The sequence below is a fragment of the Arvicanthis niloticus genome, chromosome 14, assembly GCF_011762505.2.
Source record: "Arvicanthis niloticus isolate mArvNil1 chromosome 14, mArvNil1.pat.X, whole genome shotgun sequence".
Taxonomy (NCBI): domain Eukaryota; kingdom Metazoa; phylum Chordata; class Mammalia; order Rodentia; family Muridae; genus Arvicanthis; species Arvicanthis niloticus.
In genome coordinates this window covers 51,669,940-51,691,895 of record NC_047671.1, presented here as the reverse complement: position 1 = coordinate 51,691,895, position 21,956 = coordinate 51,669,940, and the positions used below count along the sequence as shown (strand labels likewise).

General features: G+C 42.0%; 1 protein-coding gene and 1 non-coding gene across 4 annotated transcripts in view; both read left to right on the top strand.

Moving 5' to 3' along the window:
• Positions 1-13,002, top strand: part of Ube2d2 (ubiquitin conjugating enzyme E2 D2) — a 36,243-nt gene extending 23,241 nt beyond the window's left edge. For all 3 annotated transcript variants that reach the window (XM_034518125.2, XM_076912807.1, XM_076912808.1), the window contains 5 exons: positions 4,932-4,963; positions 5,043-5,120; positions 5,201-5,306; positions 6,863-6,956; positions 11,364-13,002. In XM_034518125.2, coding sequence (XP_034374016.1) covers positions 4,932-4,963; positions 5,043-5,120; positions 5,201-5,306; positions 6,863-6,956; positions 11,364-11,409 — 356 coding nt within the window. In that variant the 3' untranslated portion in view covers positions 11,410-13,002. The remainder of the gene's footprint in view (positions 1-4,931; positions 4,964-5,042; positions 5,121-5,200; positions 5,307-6,862; positions 6,957-11,363) is intronic.
• LOC117720260 (U6atac minor spliceosomal RNA) lies at positions 766-889 on the top strand. The gene has a single exon (XR_004608281.1). It is a non-coding gene; the product is annotated as a U6atac minor spliceosomal RNA (small nuclear RNA).
• Positions 13,003-21,956: the final 8,954 nt, after the last annotated feature.

The following is a 21,956-nucleotide window of genomic DNA, read 5'->3' as shown; positions in this document are numbered from 1 at the left end:
TGATCATTACTACCCAGTAGAGGCTCTAGCCTTATTGGTATTGGAGTTTTGTTTGTTCCAATTTATTTGTTTGTTTGTTTATGTGTTTGTTTATCTAGGTTTTTGGTTTGAGGCAGGGTCTCAACTGTATGTGTAGATCAGGTTGGACTCCAGCTCACAGAACTCTCTCAACCTCTTCCTCTGTAGTGCTGAGAACAAAGGCATATACTACAATGGGCAGCTGACTCTTACTTTAACCAGGACTTTAAGAGTCTTTTATGGGACATGGGTGAGGATAGTAGGACCAGGACAAGTATATAGCTCAAAACGATTTTCTTAATCAGTTGAATAATTGATTGTTCAAAAATATGAAGAACTTAATTACAAGGAAGATACATTCAAAGGATAAATACTTCAACAAAACATGCCAGGAATTTGAAAACATTTGAGAAACTGGTAGGTTTTATTTTCATTTATTGAAACAAAATTAGCCGGGCGGTGGTGGTGCACGCCTTTAATCCCAGCACTTGGGAGGCAGAGGCAGGTGGATTTCTGAGTTCGAGGACAGCCAGGGCTACACAGAGAAACCCTGTCTCGAAAAACAAAAACAAACAGAAAAAGAAACAAAATTAAAAACAGTTTAATTCCTGGGCCAGCAAAATGGCTCTACAGGTGAGGTGCTGCCAACCCTGACTACTTGAGCTCAGTCCCTGGGACCCAGCCAACTTAACCACAGTTTCTTCTGACCTGAAATCACACACAAAATAATATAAATACTTAATTCATGTGTTGTATAAGAGTGGAGAAGGCTAACAACATACCCCTTGACAAGGATAGAAGAGACTACTAAACTTTACCTCATACCTAGAGGCATTTCTACTTACCTTGTGGTATCTAACCACTGTTTTTGTTTAATGCCTTTTAAAATGTGTTTGGTGACTCTGAACTCTAAATAGGTTTTTCTGATAAATGAGCTGCTAGTGGTGAGTTTGAGGCCTTATATAAGAAACAAACCATAGACAATTACATATTGAGGAAGTCTGAAGGACCTTTAGGATTTAGACATCCCAATGAATTTTGATGAGCTGCTTAGTCTTCAAGTTGTATCTTGTGTGAGAGGAGTTAGCTGGGTTGGGTGGTCTAGATAAAATCACATTGGCAATGTCTCTCTCAGATTCTAGTGTAGATATTAATGGTTAAGTATTCCTTACAAACTTTTTTGTTCTTTGTATTGAGTAAGTCCACTTTAGAAATGAGACAAGTATTATTTTCTGCTTTTATGGGAAGTTACCCTATTGACTACTTTGAAATTATCTCTATAGTTTATAATCAAACTTGTGCTTTGTGTCCTTGTATTTTAAAATAGGGTTGAGGATCCAGCCCAGAGTTATTGATGCTAGGCAGATGCTTCATGTCCTCCCAGCTCTGTATTGAAGAATATGCTGGAATCCCTTAAAAACCTACACGAGATTATATTTATTTTTATTACTTATTGGAGGCAGAGTTTCACTTTGCAGCCTCACTGTGTAGATCAGGCAGGCCTCAAAGTCAAGGAGATTCTCCCACTTAAGTACTAAGATTAGATGTAAATCCCACAGTGTCTTGCCTACCTGTTTGTTTGTTTTCCCTTTATTGTTAAAACCAATCTTTGGGGCTGGAAATGTAGCTCAGTTAGTAAAGTTCTTATTTTATGCACAAGCCCTTAAGTTTGAACTTCAATCAGTACTATATAAACTGGCTGTGGTGTCACATTGCCATCAGCTGAAATGAAAAGGTCATCTGTCCTTTGCTATACAACCATTTTTGAGCCAGTCTGCCATAAATGAGACCCTATCTAAAAACTTTAAATATCTTGGGGCTGGAGAAATGGTTTAGCAGTTAAGAGCACTGACTGCTCTTTCTGAAATTCATTCCCTTTTGTTGGCTCACAACTGTGTGGAACTCCAATTTCAGGGTATCTTGTCTTGCCTCCTGTCCTCTTATGCACTGCACACATGGATTGCACACAAATACATTGAAACAAAACACCATTGCCACATCTTTGCAGGGCTCCAGGGATTGAACTTGCCTGGGGTGCTGAATGAAGAAAATACAGACATGGACACAGAAAGGAAAGTCAAGATTGGGTGACTTGGGCTTTCTGGTAGTGAAACCATATCACCCAAGAAGCTCAGTGTGTTCATTGTATAGAGTTAAATAGAAAAATGGGGTTATTGCATATAGCCGAAGAAGGCGGCCAAATTATTAACATATAGACAAACAGGAAGGCAAGTTTAGCTAATTTCTGTAGGATCAGTTGTTGTAGGGGTGTAGTCTTTGAGCTGTAAACATCTAGGGGAGAAAGTTATGGTGGGTATTTTTCTGTTCACACTATAAGCTCTTGCACACTGAGCAGAAGTCTCTGCCCTTCCTCTGATCTTCATGCTTGAGGAGAGAAGGCTTTGCCACTTTACCATGTGGTTGAGGCTGTGGACTCAATGACATGGTTTTGCCTATGTCAACAAGACACATTGACTCAGAAAGTTGACTCATTCAGGACTTTCTCTGTTCTGCACTATAAAACAAAAGGAAAACCAAAAAGATATCAACTTTTCTGAGCTGAGAAGATGGCCCAGTAGGTAAAGTGTTTGCTATGGAAAATGTAAACAAACCTGGGTTAATATGCCAACATCAATAGAAAAAGGTAGGTGTGTGGCAGTGTACATGAAACCAGTTCTGGAAATACGGAAACAAGTGGATTGGGACTCAGTGGCCAGCCATTCATTGTAGCTAAAAAGGCCAGCTTCAAGTTCAGTGAGAAACCCTGTCTGTAGTGAAAGCAAAGTAGAGAATAATAAAGAAAATATTTAATTGGTATTAGTTTCAAAGGTTTAGTCCATTATCATCATAGGGGGAAGCATGGCAGCCTGCAGGGAGACATGGGAGCAAGAGCTGAGAATTCTACAACTTGATCCAAAGGCAGCAGAAGGAGACTGTATCTCGATGAGCATAGTTTGAACACAGTATAACCTCAAAGCCTGCCTCCACAGTGACATAATTTCACCAGCAAGGCTATACCTCCTAATGGTACCACACTCCCTTTGGGCCAAGCTTTCAAACACATGAGATGGGGGGGGGGGGGGCGCATTGCTGTTCAAACCACCATGATAGCCAGGGTCAACTTACTGTCTCTCTGTCTCTGTATTTCTCTGTCTCTGTATCTATCTCTCTCTCTCTCTCTCTCTCTCTCTCTCTCTCTCTCTCTCTCTGTGTGTGTGTGTGTGTGTGTGTGTGTGTGTGTGTGTATTCATACATACATGCATATGAACACATAAACACTCAAAAATAAATTATTCTTCAAGTATGTGGACCCTTTCTGCCATATGTCAGCATTATTATTAAGGAGTATATTTTATGCAATTGTATTAAGGAATGATTAAATCATGGAGGTATGCTGGCAGTGGTGCTAGACATCTTTTATCCCAGCACTCCAGAGGCAGATCTCTCAGAGTTTTGTGGGGGTGGGGGAGGAGGTTGTTTGTTGTTTTTTGTTTGTTTGTTTGTTTTTGTTTTTTGTTTTTAAGATTTATTTAATATATATGAGGGCTCCATCTGCATGAATGCCAACAAATCAGAAGAAGGAATCAAATTCCATCATATATGGTTGTGAAATGTCATGTAGTTACTGAGAATGGGACTTGGGACCTCAGAAAGAACAGCCAGTGCTTGTAACTATAAAACACCTGTCTAGTCTGGATCTCTGTGAGTTTAAGGCCAGCCTGGTCTACATTCTTGGAGGCAAAGAAATAATTTCTAGTAGTATTTAGGGCCTTCCTATGGGCTTTGTCAACAAATCCATCTCCCAGGCATGACTTTGAGACAAGTTTTTGTTGGTTAGTTAGTAGGCTGGTTTTGTGACAGAATCACTATGTAGCCATGGATCAGCTGAAACTCACTATGTAGACCAAGTTGACCTCACACCCTTTACTTAGCCAGAGAAAATTTAAATTTAGCATTGTGCCTCAGCTTTGTCAACATTGTTGTAGGCTTTCTATACCACCATGCTGAGTTCCAAATACTTTATATTTACTTTGTGTGTGTGTGTGCGTGCTCGCGAGCGCACGCATGGGTACATGCTATGAAACATGGTTGGAGGCCAGAGAACAGCTTGGGAGGTCAGCTTGGGAGGTGGTTTTCTTCTGTGTGAATCCTGGGAATCAAACATGTCAGGCTTGATAGCAAAGCTTTTCTTATCGAGACACCTTGTTGGCCTCAAGAAAAATGTCTTGGGTCTTTAGTTTTGTTGGTGGTTTTGGTGGTAGTGATGTGTATAACATGTGTAAGCACATGAGTTGGAATGTTTGGAGACCAGGAGAGGGCATCAGAGTCTCTGGAGCTAGAATTACAGGTGGTTACGAGCTACCTGCTTCAGGTGCTAGGAAATGAACTCTGGTCTGCAAGAAGAGTGTGCATGCTTAACTGCCAAGCTGTTGTTCTAGCCCCTCCAAATATATTAAGACCAACTGCCCTTTTTTTGTTTGTTTTGTATTTTTGGGTCTTTTTTGTTGTTGTTGTTGGGTTTTTTGTTTGTTTGTTTGTTTTGGTGTTGGTGGTTGTTTGGGGGCTTGAGGCTGGTTTTCTCTGTAACTAGAACTCTGGCTGCAGTTGAGAGATCTGCCTGCCTCTGCCTCCCTCCCGAGTGCTGGGATTAAAGGTAGGCACTGCCACACCCTGCTCACTTGTCTGTCTGTCTTTCTCTCTCTGTTTCCCTCCCTCCCTCCCTCCCTCCCTTCCTTAGTGGTTTGGACTCAATTGGCTTAGTCTTCATCTGGCCCATAGAAACTAGTCATTATCATATTATTTATAAATAAAAATTGATTAGGTACAGGGAATGATAGGTTTCTGCTTTGTAGGTGTAATGTGAATATTGCTAATTAACACGGTGACTTTTTTCTTTTCTTTTTTTTTTTCAGTGTTTCATTGGCAGGCTACAATAATGGGGCCAGTAAGTATTCACTATTATTCCTTAATAATTGTTTTATGTAATTTATTCATTTTTAATCTTGCTTTCTTATCATTAACAGAATGACAGCCCCTATCAGGGTGGAGTATTTTTCTTGACAATTCATTTCCCAACAGATTACCCCTTCAAACCGCCCAAGGTAATTGGTATATGATCATTGCTCTTAAGATGCTCTGTACAGTACTGGTAAACCAATCACAAAGATTTCTTTTTCTTTAGGTTGCATTTACAACAAGAATTTATCATCCAAATATTAACAGTAATGGCAGCATTTGTCTTGATATTCTACGGTCACAGTGGTCTCCAGCACTAACTATTTCAAAAGGTAATAGAATAGTTGTTTGATATCAAGGTGAAATAACTAATTTTTGTGTGGGGTGTGGAGGTGCGCACCTTTAATACCAGCACTGGGGAGGCAGAGGCCTATATAATGAGACCCTGTCTCAAAGGGAGAAAAGTAACTGCTTAATGTTACTGTTCTCTGTTGGTTTCTCTTTTTAAGATTATCTGTTTTTCAAATTAATTATTTTGTGTGTGAGTGTTTTGCCTGCATGTATGTCTTTGCACCATGTGTGTATCTGGTGCCCCCAGAGGCCAGAAGATAGAGTGAGCTTGCATGTAAGTACTGGAACTGAACGGGGGTCTTCTGAGCAGCCAATATAACTGCTTAACTTTCCAGTCCTGGCTGCTTTTTTTTTTTTTTTTTAATATATATATATATATATATATATATATATATATATATATATATATCTCCTGTTTTAAAAAATGACCAGTCTCCCTTAGTTTGTAATAGTATTTGCATTTGTTTTATTCAATGGAAAAGAGTTGAATTTTGAACAATTGATCCATAGTAGTAAGATGCCAGGTTTTTGATTGATAACTCAAGAGCAGGTAGAAAGCTGCTGTAGTGTATACACTGTAATCCTAATACTTGGAAAGTGGGAGGAGAATGACTAGTAGTTCAAAGTTATACTTCATTGTATAGGAGGTTTGAAGCTAGCATGATACAAGAGTTAGGTCCTGCCTTAAAGTGTAAGTAAACTAGCTTCCACCAAGAAAGTGAATGATGATGTGATTGTTTGATTTTATTTGTTTATTATTGTGCCTGTATGTTATCTCCTGCCTTACATGGGTTCCAGGAATCAAATTCAGCTTGGCTGACTGTTCAGCAAGTGTTTAACTTGCTGAGCCATTTCACTGGAGTCCTGTTTATTTTTGTTGATGGTCGGGGTTTTTTTGTTTGTTTGTTTGTTTGTATTTGTTTTAAGACAGGGTCTTATTCTGTAGTTAAGGCTGGCCTTAGCTTCTACAATGCTGGGATTACAGCTGTGAGCTACTGTACCTGATTAAATTTTATTTCATTTTTGAGACAGTCTCCTAGATTTCAGATTATCCTTGAAGTTTCTGTGTGATTTATTGTGTCAGACAACTACTCTTGCCTGTTGTTGGAAATTTGACAGTTGATGTTCTCTGAATGTAAGCTTCTAAAAATTGAGGTTCACTAGTACTGACAAGTATTCTCAATCTAGGATTTAGAAGAGCTGTTTTTGTTCTGCTAATAACTGAACTCAGAGCAGAACCTAATGGACATTATGCAAACTTTCCACCACTAAGCTGCGTGCATTCACAATTCTATGTTCTCAACATTGTTGGCATCTCAGGTTGGGTTTTTTATGGTGGTTTGTTTTTCCCTTGGAAACAGGTCTTACTGTGCTACTGTGGTTGGCCTTGAATTCAGAGATCCACCTTTCACCTACCTCTGCCTCCTGAGTGCTTCGATTAAAGACCATGTCCAGCCTCTGATGTTTAAGCCTTTTGCTTTGGTCTTCTACTAACCTACACTTTTTTTTTTTTTTTTTTTTTTTTTAAATATCCCAGTACTTTTGTCCATCTGTTCTCTGTTGTGTGATCCCAATCCAGATGATCCTTTAGTGCCTGAGATTGCTCGGATCTACAAAACAGATAGAGAAAAGTAAGTATCACCTCCAGATGGAAAACTGTCAGGCATGGGGTAGAGCTGCCTTACAACTTCTTACTTATAGAGTTGAATATACACCAAATGTTTAAGATAAACCTCTAAGAAGGGGTACATGAAACAGGTTTCTATACCAAATATTATAACCAGATGATATTAATCTTCTATATAATTGATGTAACTTCTACTAGAAACCTTTCTTACAGTACTTTGTGTCTTGTTTGGTTTAAGAATTATGAATCATTATGCATTTAGCTCCCATTTATTTATTTTACATATAGTTTGGTAAATTAATGGGAACTTTACTACCATTTGGCATAAAGGTGCCAAGTCTTTGGGTGGGGGTGGCGGGTGTTTTGGTTTGGTTTGTTTGGTTTGGTTTGCTTTTGGTTTTTTTGAGACAGGGTTTCTCTGTAGCCCTTGCTGTCCTAGAACTCACTCTGTATACCTCGAACTCAGAAATCCACCTGCCTTTGCCTCCCAGGTGCTGGGATTAAAGGCGTGCGCCACCACTGCCTGGTGCCAAATCTTTTAAAAACAAATTTTGATGCAGAATTAAGTATTTTAGGACTGTATGACTTATTCAAGAATGATCAGGGTATCCAAAGTGACTTAAAGAGTTCTACCCATTTTTGCTTCTGTGTCTTACTCAGTGAGATTAAGATAGGATGGGGGGGTGCCTTTTTTTTTTTTTTTTAAGATTTATTTACTTTATATGAGTACATTGTAGCTATTTTCAGAGATACCAGAAGAGGGCATTGGATCCTATTACAGATGGTTGTGAGCTACCATGTGGTTATTGGGAATTGAACTCAGGACCTCTGGAAGAGCAGTCAGAGCTCTTAACCAATGAGCCATCTCCAGCCCTGCTGTTTTGAGACAGCATTTCTTGTGTAGCCCAGGCTGGCCTGAAACTCAAAAGATCCTCCTGCCTCTGCCTCTCAGTGCTAGGATTAAAGGCACATGCTGGTGGTGGCACAGGCCTTTAATCTCAGCATTCAGGAGGAAGAAAGCAGATTCCTGAGTTCAAGGCTAGCCAGGGCTATGTGGAGGAACCCTGTCTTGAACACCTCCCACCCCCAAAAATGGGCACATGCCACTATACCTTTCCCACTACACGTAGCTAGCTTTTGAGTTAAAAACATAAAAGACTACCTTTGATCCCAGCTCTTGTGAAGCAGAGACAGATTAAGACCCTATCTCTCAATTAATTTAAAAAAAAAATGCTACACAAAATTACTTAAAATCTGTTGTATTATAGTCATAGATACAAGCTGGGCTGTTGTGGTGTACATCTTTATCTTTAATTCCAGTGTCTGGGAGGCAGAGGCAGGCAGATCTCGATGAGTTCAAGGCCAACCTGGTGTACAAAGTGAGGTCCGGGAAAGACAAGACTATATAGAAAAACCCTGTCTCAATGGGAAAGAAAAAGAAGAAAAAGTCATATATATGATGTGTGTGTGTGTGTGCATATGTGTGCATATGCATGCATGCAGAGTATTAAAGCAGGAGGAATGTGAATTTGAGATCACCTTGAACAACACAACAGAATGATACCTGTCTCAAAAGACCCAAAATCAGAAACAATAGAAAAGTTAAGTTCTGTTGTTGATGTTAGTGTTTAAAGAAGCTACACCAGTAATAGAGAATACTGGCACTAATTCTTAGCCTAGTTTTGTTTTGTTTATGTCTGAGTACCATTAATAATCATGTGTTTCTGGCTGAATTAAAATGTCTCTAATATTATGTGTTTTGTGTTTGCCTGCGTGTTTGTGCAGAGGGCACAGATTGCCTAGAGTTAGCTTTAGATGGACATGAAGTACCATGTTACTGCTGGGATTTGAACCAGAGTCCTCTAGAAGAGCAGCTGGTTCTCTTAACTGCTAACCATCTGTCTCTTATTTCTTCAGACCCTGAAGCTTTACTTAATTATTTACTTAAATTTATTGAGGCAGGGTTTTACTAAAAAGCCTTGCCTGGCCTAGAACTCACATAAATCTACCTGCCTCTGCCTCCCAAATATTAGGGTTAAAAGTATATGTTCCCAAACCTTAGCTGCATTTTTTTTGCTTAGTTATACATGACTGACTATTTTGATTAGAAACCATTTTGTCTAATATCTAGAACTGTGGCTATGAATGCTTCTCAGAAAGGTATCCTAAGTCATCATAGTACTAATGTTCAGCTGAATACTTATTTAAAAAAAAATAAAATAAAATTTATTGCCTGGAGGTACAGGCAGGCGGATCTCTTGATTTTGAGGCCAGTCTGGTCTACAAAGGGAGTTCCAGAACAGCCAGGGCTACACAGAGAAACCCTGTCTGATGGTGCATTCCTGCTTTTATTTTATTTTTATTTATTTTTATATCATGTACATTAATTCTTTGCCTGCATGTATGTCTGTATGGGAGTGTCAGATTCCCTGGAATAGGAGTTACAGATACTTGTGAGCTGCTATGTGGGTGCTGGGAATTGAACTAGGGTCCTCTGGGAAAGCAGCCAGTCCAAGTCATCTCCAGCCCACACTCCTGGTCATTGTTCTTTTTTTTTTTCTTTTTGGTTTGTTTTGAGATGGTCTTATGGTCTTATGTAGCTGAGGCTGGCCTCCTAATTCACTGTGTAACTTTGGGTGATCTTGAACCTCCTGTCTTACCCCTTAAATGCTGTGATTACAAGTGTGTTCTCCTAGACTTAGGACAGGTTTTCTCTGTTATTTGGTTACTGGAATGTTTTATAAATTAAACCCTACCAGAATGAGTTATTTTATTAATATAAAGGAGATATTGTGTCATTTTATTTCTTTGTAGGGTTTTGTTTGTTTTTTGTTCTGTTTGAAGACAGTATCTCACCATGTAGGCTTGCTGCAGCTGGATGTGTATACCAAACTCGCCTTCAATTCACAGATACCTACTTGCCTGTGCCTTCTAAGTGCTAGGACTAAAGAAGTGCACCACCATGTTCAACTAACTCCTTGTAGTTTTTTTATATTTATGTGTATGACTAGGTGAGAGTTCTGTTTATGTATATGTACCACATGGGTGCCTGGTACCCACAACAAAGTCCATGAGAGGGAGTTGGATCTCCAGAACTGGAGTTGTAGGTGTTTGTGACCTGCCTGTCATGTAGGTACTAGGAACTGAATGAGGTCCTCCTTGACAGCAGCAGCTCCTTGACAGCAGCAGCTCCTGCTGAGCTGTCAGTAGCTCCCCTGTTGTATTTTTGTGAGACAAGACTTTTTTGTGTAATACAGGCTGGTCTCATTCTTTTTTGTGTTTGAGACAATTTCTGGAATCTCATGCTTCAGTCTCCTCACTTAGCTCATTATGCTGTTTAAATAGCTGTTTTGTTTTTAATATTTTATGTATATGAGTACACTGTCACTGTCTTCAGATACATATGCCTAGCATATATTATATGAGGCCTTTGATTCTCAGCATTGAAAATTAGCAGGGATGCAGAGATGGCTCAATGGTTGAAAACACTTGCTGTTCTTGCGATAACCTGTGTTCAGTTCCCATCAGCCACATGGCTGCTTACAATGGCCTGTAACTCCAGTTCAGAGCATCCAGTGCTATTGATGCCCAAGAGCATGAGATGCACACACATGGTACACATGCATGCAGGCAGGCAAAACACTCATACACATGACATAAAAACCAATCAACCTGTTTTGTTTTGTTTTGTTAAGATTTATTTTATGTATATGAGTGCACTGTAGCTTCTTCAGACACACCAGTAGAGGGCATTGGATCCCATTACAGATGGTTGTGAGCCACTATGTGGTTGCTGGGAATTGAACTCAGGACCTCTGGAAGAGCAGTCAGTGCTCTTAACTGCTGAGCCATCTCTCTAGCTCTAAATCACTATTGTATGATTTTAAGAACTATATAATATTAAAAATTACATAGTCACAAAATTCTTACATAATCAGGTGTGTTGGCACATGCCTATAACCCTCCAAAGCTGGGAAGACTCTGTGGGTTTAAGGTTAACTTTGGCTACATATTGAAACTATCTAAAATAAATTTTAAAAAATGAAAGTCAGCCAAAACATAAGATGGCCAGGGGTGGTAGTGGCACACCCCTTTAATCCCAGAATTCAGGAGACAGAGGCAGGCAGATCTCTGTGAGTTCTAGGCCAGCCTAGTCTACAAATTGAGGCCATCCTAGTTTTAGATAGTTTATGGTCAGCTGTGGCTTTGAAGTGAGGGCAGGGATGGGGGGGGGGGTGTAGGGAGCAAATGGGGGAGGGAGGGAGTATGTGAAAGAAATTAGAGGATGAAAAGTGATTTTGTTTGAACATTATCAGTTATTGCCTTAAAATTACTAGTTGGGATAATGAATGAAATATGTTGCTTATTGACTCCTTACCTATGTTAAGCCAAGTTCTCTTTGTGTGTACAGGTACAACAGAATAGCTCGGGAATGGACTCAGAAGTATGCGATGTAATTAAAGAAATTATTGGATAACCTCTACAAATAAAGCTAGGGGAACTCTGAGAGAGAAAGTCCTTTTGATTTCCATTTGACTGCTTTCTATGAGCCCACGCCTCATCTCCCCTGTGCACATGTTTACCTGACACAGCAGTGCTGCGTGTTGTACATACTTGGAACAACAAACTAGAAATACTGTACTTCTGTACCAACATTGCCTCCTAGCAGAGAAGTGTGTGTGTGAGAAGCCAGTTCTCCGGGCGTAACCTAGGTGTGAGACTAAAAGCTTTCCTTTTTGACTTAACTTTGGATAATGGCAAGATGTGAGGGGTAGTGGGTACACAGTGTGTGCTTGAATGGGAGGAAAAAGCTCCAGTGACCCATAAGAGATTGTCCTTAAGTGGAATCCATCTAATCTCAGTCATAAAAAGCAAGGTGAAGAACGTGAAGCTGTTTCTGTATTCATTTCATCCTGAAGGACCTACAAGTTAGGTGAAAGTTATGACCAAACAGATTAAACTACATGCTGTATTTTAAGGTCTAAGTTTAACTGATCAACATTTGAATGGACTGGAGCTGTTAGTACATAAAGTGTGATGGGCTTTATTCCCAACACTTTCACATCTCCCGGCCCTTTCAGCCTTCCTCCTTTTAGTCCCTTTCCATAATATTTGGTTTGTATGTGGTTTCTCAGTTAATACATAGCTAATAGCTCTTATTTTTCTTATGTTTTTAACTGCTTTAGGCCTATTTCGATGTAAGGGTGAAAATTTATTTGATGGAAATACTTGTGTATATTTAAAGACCCAGTTGCTCCTCTGGAGCTTGTACGTTCAAGAATGATTAATCTGTGTAATAAACTGATTACTACAGTCATTACATACAATTTTGTGTGAATAGGCTTTTTGATTTAAAACTTGGTCTAGCTAAGATTAGTGGTGGATTTTTCCTCACCCCTGAAATGTTCATTTGTATTTGTTGCATTTCAAAATCATGAAACAATTCCAGTTTACATACTAAAAACAATATGAGAGTAATTTTATTAAACAAGATACAGGCATAAGCTTAAAGGCATTTTCATGAAACTTTATGTGCACCATTCCAGGAACATGACTGTTAAACTAAATAAATTTGCTTTGTTAATGAAACTGAGCAGCATTTCACCAAAACCTTGTGACAGTCTCTTGGTACATAGGACATAGAACACAAAGGTGTTGCTGTTTGATAAGTTAATTGATTGTAATTATAAGCGCAACTGACCAAACCTGGGAAACATGAGCACAATCTTGTATTGGAGAGTCTACGTTATTACTTTGCACTAACATTTGCAGGATGTCCATTGGTTTTAAATTGTACTGTATGTGGCTTTTTGAAGTCTTCCCTTGACTCTAGTAAAATGTAGTTTGAAATTTGTAAACAACTGTTAATCCAGAAACATTTATGTGAACTAGGCAAGTTCCCTCCCCTTGTCCCTTTTCCTAACCTAAATGTAAGCCAGGCCAGCTTGAAGCCACGGCTGATGCTCTCTAGTCATCAGGTTCTTTGAAACGCATCTTTACACTCTTGCACAGAAATTGAGGAATAAATGACCACTGCTTTTGGTTTTAAACTTGTTCACCTGTCTCATCTCTCAGTGTCAGTGTTCTTCCATCTCAACCTATCAGCTAAAAGCCTCTTAATTAGCAGCTGACTGCTTACATGAATTTCAGGAATGCTAATATAGCAATCTCCTTGGCCTTGCAGGTAATAGCTTTAACCAGTTGTGAAAGAAAAATTCAGAATTGAACTCTAAACAGAAATTACCATGTATCATTAGTGTTAGACATAGACAGATGGAAGTTCACTTTTGAGTTCTCTGTCTGTCTGTCTGTCTGTCTGTCTGTCTGTTTCAGTGGGCCCCAGTCCTTGTAGATGATAATCAAGTACTCTGCTATTGACTGTATCACTGCTGAACTCTGTGTTCTTACTATTAACTCTTGTACTTACTTTGGGTTCTATTGCATAGCTCTCATTTGCCCGTTCTGACTTGCCTTTCATCTCAGAACTGCTAGCCTATTACCATTTTTTAAGTTATAGTGTGGGCGTTTTGTTTTATTTTGCTTTGTTTTTTTTTTTTTTTTTTTTTTTTTAACAAGAGTGATCTTAGTATTTTTGTGCTGAATAAAAGCTTTTTGTTTTGTTTTGTTTTGTTTTTCCGAGTCAGGGTTTCTCTGTATATCCCTAGATGTCCTGGAACTCACTCTGTAGACCATGCTGTCCTCGAACTCAGAAATCCGCCTGCCTCTGCCTCCCAAGGGCTGGGATTAAAGGCATGTGCCACCACTGCCCAGCAAATAAAAGCTTAATATGCAAGTTTGGATGATCACAGACAATTTGAGGCTGGGAAGTGCAGTTTTGAGGATGAAGCACTTTGGGTCCACTTGTTTTCCCTCATCACAGTAAGAAAACAGATGTCACTCAGCCTGAGTCTCACAGACTCACACAAAGTTTCTCTGATGTCTAATGGCTAGTTTGAACCAACCTTGTTTTATTCTGGTGATAAGGCTATTACAAAAGAATGAAAGTTACGGGGTTGGGTTTGTTGCTGCTGTTGTTGTTTGCTTAAGTTACTACTTTAGACAATTTTGTCAAATTACATTCAGAGCAATCTTTTGGTAAAATCAAAGCATTTCAGATATTAGCATCACTGGCTAATAATCAAAGGCATCATTGTCCTAACTTTGTCTAGAACAAAGATATAGTAGAACCATAATGGTGGTTGAAGAGATAAGAAGGTTTATGGAAAAAAAGGAAAATGTGACTGGTGACTGATGCTTTTTGTGCACCGACCTAATGGTAGAAACATTTCTACTTCCAATCCTACTTTTTATATTGAGCCTTAGATTGTTAGGAGAAATTACTTATTTCTAAATTATAGTCAGAATGCCCATATATTGTCCCTTGTCTCCAGTTAAGGACAAACTCTGGCTTTGTCTTAGAATATAGGACCCTTAACACTTGTGTTGAGGTTTCAGTAGAATTGTCTTTTGTTTCTGGTCTTTTGGATTGTGGATATACTTCCTCTCACCCCATGCCTTTCACCATTGGAGCTGTGGAATACATTCCTGGTGCGGGTCCCTGTTTCCCTGTGTTGTGTGTGTGCACTTAGGTAAATACTGGCTTTCTCCAAGTTCTCTTTTCTTAAAGCCTTTTCCTAAGTATAGTGGCTCACAGGTTATCCACTTCTTTGGAAGTATGGGCTTAAAGATAGAGAGTCTGGAGTAGACGAGATCCTGTCTAAGTAAAAGAAGAAAAAAACCTTTTTCTTGGCACTGTAGCCTTACTTAAAGCAATTATATTCTAGATCATTCCTGAATCAATTCTTTGCTGTATTTTACCTTAGTCAGTGTGAATTTTAAACTTAGTTTGAAAGCCTTTACGGCCTTTGGCCTCAAGACTGTGTAATAGAGTTAGCATCCAGCTTTGTTATCTCAGGGACTTCATTTTTGCTAGTTGAGGCAAAGTTAGACATTTTGACTAGTGACTAGGGATCACTTCTCATCTTTGAATTATTCATAGTGTTACCTTTTATCAGATGCAAATCTGTTAATGGGACTGGGAATGTAACTCTGGGTGCTTTTGTGTAGAATGCACAAGGATTTGGATTGATCCTGTTACTTCACACCTAAAAGAATACCTTGGTACAAGTACAACAGCTTAACAGTTTTTGGGTTTTTTTCATTGTTTGATTTTAACCTATGTAAATTGTTGTTTGTAGAATGTCCTATATTAAAAGCAAATGGTTGATCACTTGTAGGAAGGAAAGCAAGAAGCCACTAAATACCCAAGCTAGCCTCTTAAGATACGGTACAGAGAGAAATAAATAGCAGGAGCCCTGATAATGAATTGAGTTCCCCTTAAACCTTGTGAGGGTATAGCTTCCTCAGGTACATAACCACCTTCCATATCTACCTAATCTTAAAATTCTCTGATTCGAATTCCTTTTTTTTTGTTTGTTTGGTTTTTTTTGTTTGGTTGGTTGGTTGGTTTTCAAAAACTTAAAAAAAAAAAAAAAAAAAAAAAAAAAAATACAGGGTATCTCTGTGTAGCCCTGGCTGTCCTTGAACTCAGAAATGCGCCTGTCTCTGCCTCCCAAAGGCCAGAATTAAAGGCATGTGCCACCACGCCCACCCACTAATAAGGTATTACTCATTGCTTTTACTCATCAGGAAGGACACTTCAGTCCTCCAAGCTAAAGTTACAGCCATTTTTGAAGATGTAGCTAAGGGAAAAACAAAAACAAAAAAAGGAATTCGAATCAGAGAATTTTAAGAATAGGTAGATATGGAAGATGGTTATGTAATCCTTTAATCCTGGCCCTTGGGAGGCAGAGGCAGGCGTGTTTCTGAGTTTGAGGACAGCCAGGGATATACAGAGAAACCCTGTCTCGAAAAACAAAACAAACAAAAGGTAGAAAGAGGATCTGGTGGATTGTTGAGTTCTGCAAATGTGAGTGTGTGCAACTTCTGAGCTGCTGTGAAGTTCAGTGTTTGTTTATATTTGGGATGGGAGTCAGACAGAATTGCCCTAACATCGTTTTTCTTCCTTAATTTTTATGTATTCTGGCCACTGTTAACTCTTGGTTCAACAGACAGCAAGCTAACTGGGGTTCTATTTTCAGTGTCTACTGGTAAAGGAGGTTCTGTGTGGGTGCTAGTTTCTCTGTAGCCAGCAGAGGGCAATGATGACCTGTAGCTTTTAAAACTACAAGGTGTGTGAGGTCAGAGAATGTGCATGGACAGAACCTAAGAGGAGCTTTTGTTTTGAGTAAGGAGGCTTCTTTTGAGGTTGGCTTTTCGTTGGTGTATTTTGAAGCAGATGGACCAGTGCTTTGTTCAGTCAGGTACTCAAAAAGGTTTACTGTAAGAGAACAGGTTATAGTGACTTATGTTCTGTTCCTAGGTCTACCAAAAATACCAAAGTACTGGGTCATCTTTACCTGATGCTCTTGTAGTTAGTCATCTCTGTATTACATAAACAACTTCAACATCAGCTGTGCACACTTGGTTGTGTTCGTTGTTTAAGTGAACAAGAGGATCCGAGTTTCTGGTGCCCACTGTTGCTTTTTCAAAAGTAGGTGGTCATTCCCTGTGCCCTCAACAACAAGTCCAGTCTGACTTGTTTGCTTATATCAGCTGGGCAGCCATGACATAATTCTTTTATTCCCAAAGATGGAGGTTCAGAAAAAAATGGTAGAGCACTAGTGGTAAGGCCTGGGAAATACTCTTTTTCCATCTATCTTGTGATTCTAGGCCCAAGGCTTTCTAGTGTTCCAGTGCAACAGCTGTGGGCCTCCAGGGCCACCATCGGGAAGCCAGCTGCCTCTTCATTGGGAATTCTTTGAAATTGTAGGCTTGGCCATCTGGGTATGCAAATAACTTTAGATTTGCTGAAGTCACCAAGTAGCTGCAACCCAGGCAGAGCTATGAGAACTAATACTACCCTCAGATTAGGAAAGTATCTAGGGGCTGTTAGTGCCTGGAGGTCAGGCTTTTGGTTGTATACCTTTACAGAGGGAGGTCTAAAGGACTCCCTAAGTTCTGCTGTAGCTTAAACTTTGGACTTAGGAAAGACCCTTTAATACAGACAGATGTCTTGATTCTATCAGGATATGACTTTGCTGAAGGAAAGGTTGACTTGCTGTTAACACAGGCAATAGAACTGAATCTTAGGCAGCCCTGACAAGGGCTAGCAGATTGGTCCTCCAGATCTCCCTCCTGCTGCCCCCAGGGTGTGTTTGTGGGGGTTGGGGGTGATTATCAGGCAGTAGCAGGAGGAATTTGTGCTCTGGTGGGGAAGGGTAGGCGGTTCAGGATCAGGGTGTCTGTAGACTTCCTGTCTTCCCTGTCCCTGTTGAAAAGAATGGAGCCATGGAGAATGTGGCTGACAGACTCCAGACAAGGGAGAGCATAGACCAGCTTCTGTATGTGCAGGAGGGCTGTCTATGTTGTTAGGAACTTTTGAGAAGATTGTGAGCGTGGACATTCCTTAGTGTTTATGCATATGGGTGTGAACCTAAATCAGAGCCTTTACAGAAGAGAAATTAGATCTAGGTTTGAAATCATATGCTTTTTGGTCATATAATTCAGGGCTAATAATGTTATGTGTCCTTTGAACTTTCTCATAGAAGATGAACACTTGGTCTTTTAACAAGTCTCTAGGTGAGACTTGGTGGAAAATGATCTTACCAATTAAAGAATTGTAAGCCAGGCTCGAGGAAGTAGCTATGGACATATACGTACGTCCATACCCTGCTTTTTTGGTTTTGGTTTTAATGGCAAACCTTTAAGGCCAGCTTTTGGGACTTGCATACTTCTTCAGCAAGGCCCATGAGTGTGGTAGGCACATGGATTAGGTACACGAGTCTTGCCAACCACCTGTGACTGGTGGATATAAAGCCTGGAGGGAAAGGCATAATGTTAGAATTTGCCTTCGCCTGGGGGTTGGCTGAGGCATGATCACAGCAGGTAAGATCTCTTGCTCCACGTGTTGTACTAGAAAGGGAAGGGAAAGGAACTGGTGAATGGGTGATTGTAACACCCACTATGATCAGATCCTTGCTGTCCTCATCCTAGATCACAACAGTCTACCTTCCCTAGTCAAGGAAGGCCTCTATGTTATGAGAAATCTTGGGTCAGTGTGTGAGACTCGAGAGTCACAAAGTTTGAGAACCAAAGTGTCACACAGGTAAAACTGGGAGCGTTATGAGTCACTGCAGGCATAACCTTTAGGGGGAGCTCTTTTGCTAATAGATTCCTGGAAGTCCCTGGGTGGGCCTGCACATGAAGTTAGGGCTGCACCCCAGCTGACCTGCATTAGCTCACAGCATAGGGTGTTCTGTAGGACTGAAGATCTTGGTCCTGCTCCCATGAACATGCTTCCTCGGAATGGGAGTGGTGATACTGCTAAGATCTATGGCCAGCTTTGTTTTGCTGCATTACACTTGGAATGGTGAGAATCTTTCTGGGGATTTTTTGTTGATTTTGGAGGCAGGGTTTCTCTGTAGCTCTGGCTGTCTATCCAGGTGCTCACTCTAAATCATGCTGGCCTCTGATTTACCTGCCTCTGCCTCCAGAAAGGTGTGTGCAACCACACGTGGCTTTCTAGGACGTTTAACTAGTACTTCTATTTCTCTTGGATAAAATAAAGGGATAGAGAGTGAGTTTAAGTAGGGATAGTCCTTAGGAAATTTGGGAGACTCTGGATAGGTAGCTTTGAGAGAAAAATGTTTTGTCTTCTAAAGCTCGTGGAGGTAACCAGAAATAAGATCAGCAGCTGTATTTGAGTCTTATCTGGAATGAAGTTGGGGGTGGGTGTCCCACTAAGGTCCTATAGCCAGAGTGATATGATAGCTACTTGGGCTCACCTTGCTGCTAGAATGTGTCCAGCTAGGTGGGGTTAAGAATGTGGCTTCTTTGTGGGTGAAAACCATGTGAGTTGAGTTTGTGACATTTGAGTAGTGTTTTCCAGATGTAATGACAGTAGTTTTGATGCTGAGGTGTGTCGGGTTCCCAGAGAGAGAACTCAAAAGTTTAGAGTGATGCTAAGTAATCAGCTGCTGTATAGCTCTGACTTATTAGCACAGTGGCTCTCAACCCTCCTAATGCCATGACCTTTTAATACAGTTCTTTATGTGACCTCCAAAATAAAATTACTTTTGTTGCTATTTCATAACTAATTTTGCTGTTATGAATCATAATGTGAATATCTGTCTTTTCCACTGGTTTTAGGTGACCCTGTAAAGGGGTAGGTAGGTCGACCCCTAAAGGAGTTTCGACCCACAGACTGAAAACTGCGGTCTAGCACATAGCCATTAATAGTGACTCCTGTGTTAAGTTTATCTCCTGCCTGGGCTTCACCTGCTCCTGAGCTTTCACTTGGTAGTACTGTCAGAACTTCTAGAGAAAGCTAGTTTGCCTGTCTCTGGTGTTTTGGGGGGGGGGGGGGGACGGGGATGCCACATGATGAAGAGTTGTTGCATTCATGGTGGGAGCTATGAAGAAATGGGTGGCTCACTTGTATTCCACTTGGGCTCTTGGGTCCATTGTGGCACTTAATAGACCCACTTAACAATATTCTTTGAGGTTGTGTGACATACAATATGGCTATCTGACTTTTTTGCCTTGTGCATCCAGACTTACTAACTCTCCCATTTTTTTTTTTTTTTTCTAGTTGAGAGCAGTCAGTGTAATTTTATACCCTGCCAAGTGTGGTGGGTGAATGTAGGGTTAGAGCATCCGTTGTGATGCTCTGGGCTGTGTGTGTGGTGGATCTGGTTGTGTGGTAGTGTGATACACTATATCATGGTGCAGTTTACATGTGGCTGATTCCATCGTGAGTCCATGCAGACCAAACATTTAACCGTGTTGTGACTTGTGTCAGAGACTAACTAGTGTGGTGAGTCTGCTTTCTTTGTAATGCCTTTCTGTATAGTTGTGTATCCATGCGACCCAACTATGCCCTTTTGCAGTCTGTTTTTTGACCTCAGCCATGGGTGCCCCTACCCCTTGCTGGCCGCGCTGCCCCTCCCCCCCAACGTCCCCCCCCCCCCCGCGTGCGCGCTGGCCGCCTGCGCCGCGCAGCGATCGATCGCCATTGATTGTCCCTGACGAGCTGCTCCACTTTCCAGCCAATGTCAGGAGGGGGGGGGGATCTCCGCCGCCCTGGCGGTGTCATTTCCACACACTCCCTGGGCTGCCGCCAGCACGGGCATCTCCAAGAACCGGCCTGGATTACCCAGAGTGCGGAGTGAACCTCCTACTTCGCAAAGGAAGCCCCCACCCCTAACAACACAAGCACTGTCCTCTGCTTGCTGGCTGGGACACCCCTCTCCCAAGTTCGGTGGACAAATAGAAGTCGTCCTCACCCGACTTAGATCCAGGTGGGCTTGTGAACCCACTGGGCTGCGTTGTAGCCTCCGGCTCGTGTAGGCAGAGGCGCCTGCGGGACAACTTTGCTGGCCCAAATAGATGCTAATGATTTTCCGGGAGGCGCTGGTTATCTCTGGCCCCAGCCGGCCAGTTGTAGAGCTGGGCCATCCGTACACCTCCATATTCTGTTTTCCCACCTCTGGGATCCCCACCAGATGACCATACGGCCCCAAGTAGGTCATGAGGGTCGCAGACTGTCCGGGTGTCCCTGGAACTAAGTCTGTGCTGCGTGGGAATATATGCTGTATCCCTTCTGGATGCTACTAATATCCTTGCCAAAGGGCCCCCACTACATACCCACCTAAGCTGGGTTAAACTGGGTCTTGTAAAAGACCGAGGTCATATACCCCCATTCCTGCTCAGCTGAGTGGGGTTACCCCTCTGAAAAGCCATGGGGGTGGGGGGGTGGAAGACCGCAATCCTCCTCCTCCTTCCTTCTCAGGGGCCAGAGCCAGTTTCCAGACTCCCTGGTGGAAGTGCTGACGTGGCTCTGGGCAGCTGTCTGGGGCCGGGAAGCGGGGCAGATGTCACGCAGCCCAGGGGAGGAGGCGGCTCCCTGGGAGGGCGGGCAGGGCTTCTGGCCAGGCACGACTACCTCCTCCCCCTTCGACCTGGCTCCGTCGGTCTGGAGCTGGGCGCAACCACTGAGCCCAGCTGACTCGCGTCAGAGACTGCTCCAGTTCCTGTGTGTGTGACTGACAGCCGCAGGCTCTCTGATTCCTTCTCTCCTCTTGCTCGAGAATAAAGCACACCTGCATTGCACGGGCAGTTCCTCAGGTGAAAGCAAGGGGTGTGAAGCCCCATCCCAGTGCCAGGCACATTGTTACTGTTCAATAAATGTTAGTTGCTGTTGTTGTCTTACAAGTGGGAACTTGGTGTGTCCAGAGGCAAAACTGAGTCCTAAGGGTGCCAGCTGGCTTCAGAGATCATTGCAGCCAGCCTGCTGCCGCACTGCCCCTGTCTACATTTCTCATGCTTGTCCCTTCTCTCTGCAGTGTCAGCCCCTCTTGGCTCTTCCTGCTGCCAAGCTGCCCCCCCCCCCTCTGCCTCTTCGTGTAGTTCCCTCCTATCTGGCGGCCACATTGGGTCCCTCGAGCAACACAGCCCCTTGGGAACAGCAATCGATGGGGCGGAACAGCCTCCCTGACAGATGGACCCACGGAGGCTGGGCTGTTTCTCCACAGCTCCCTAGGAAACCGGAGACAAGAGCTAAGCCACCATGGCCGCCTCCTAAATAGAAGGGGCGGGGGTTGGGGGGCAGAGCTTCCTGCCAGCCACAGACGGGTAACTTAAAAAGAGAGAGATGGGCTTGGAAGGGCAGAGCAGTTATATGTCCACCTTCCAGCTCACCCAGCCTTTTCTTTAGGCCCAGAATCTTCTTTGGGTCAAGCAGCATAGGGTTTGCCTGGCATTGGGATGAGTGAATCTCTTCCTGGGCACTGGAGGTTGGTGTGTGGGTAGGTGAGCAGGCAGCCAATTAACATCCCTGCGGGCTGGGGGTGGGGGGTTGGGGGGGGACTCTGAAGCTGGTGTGTCAGCTTTCCCTGCCTATGTTGGTGAAATGATGAACTGTAGCCCCTATGCATGTGGTGGT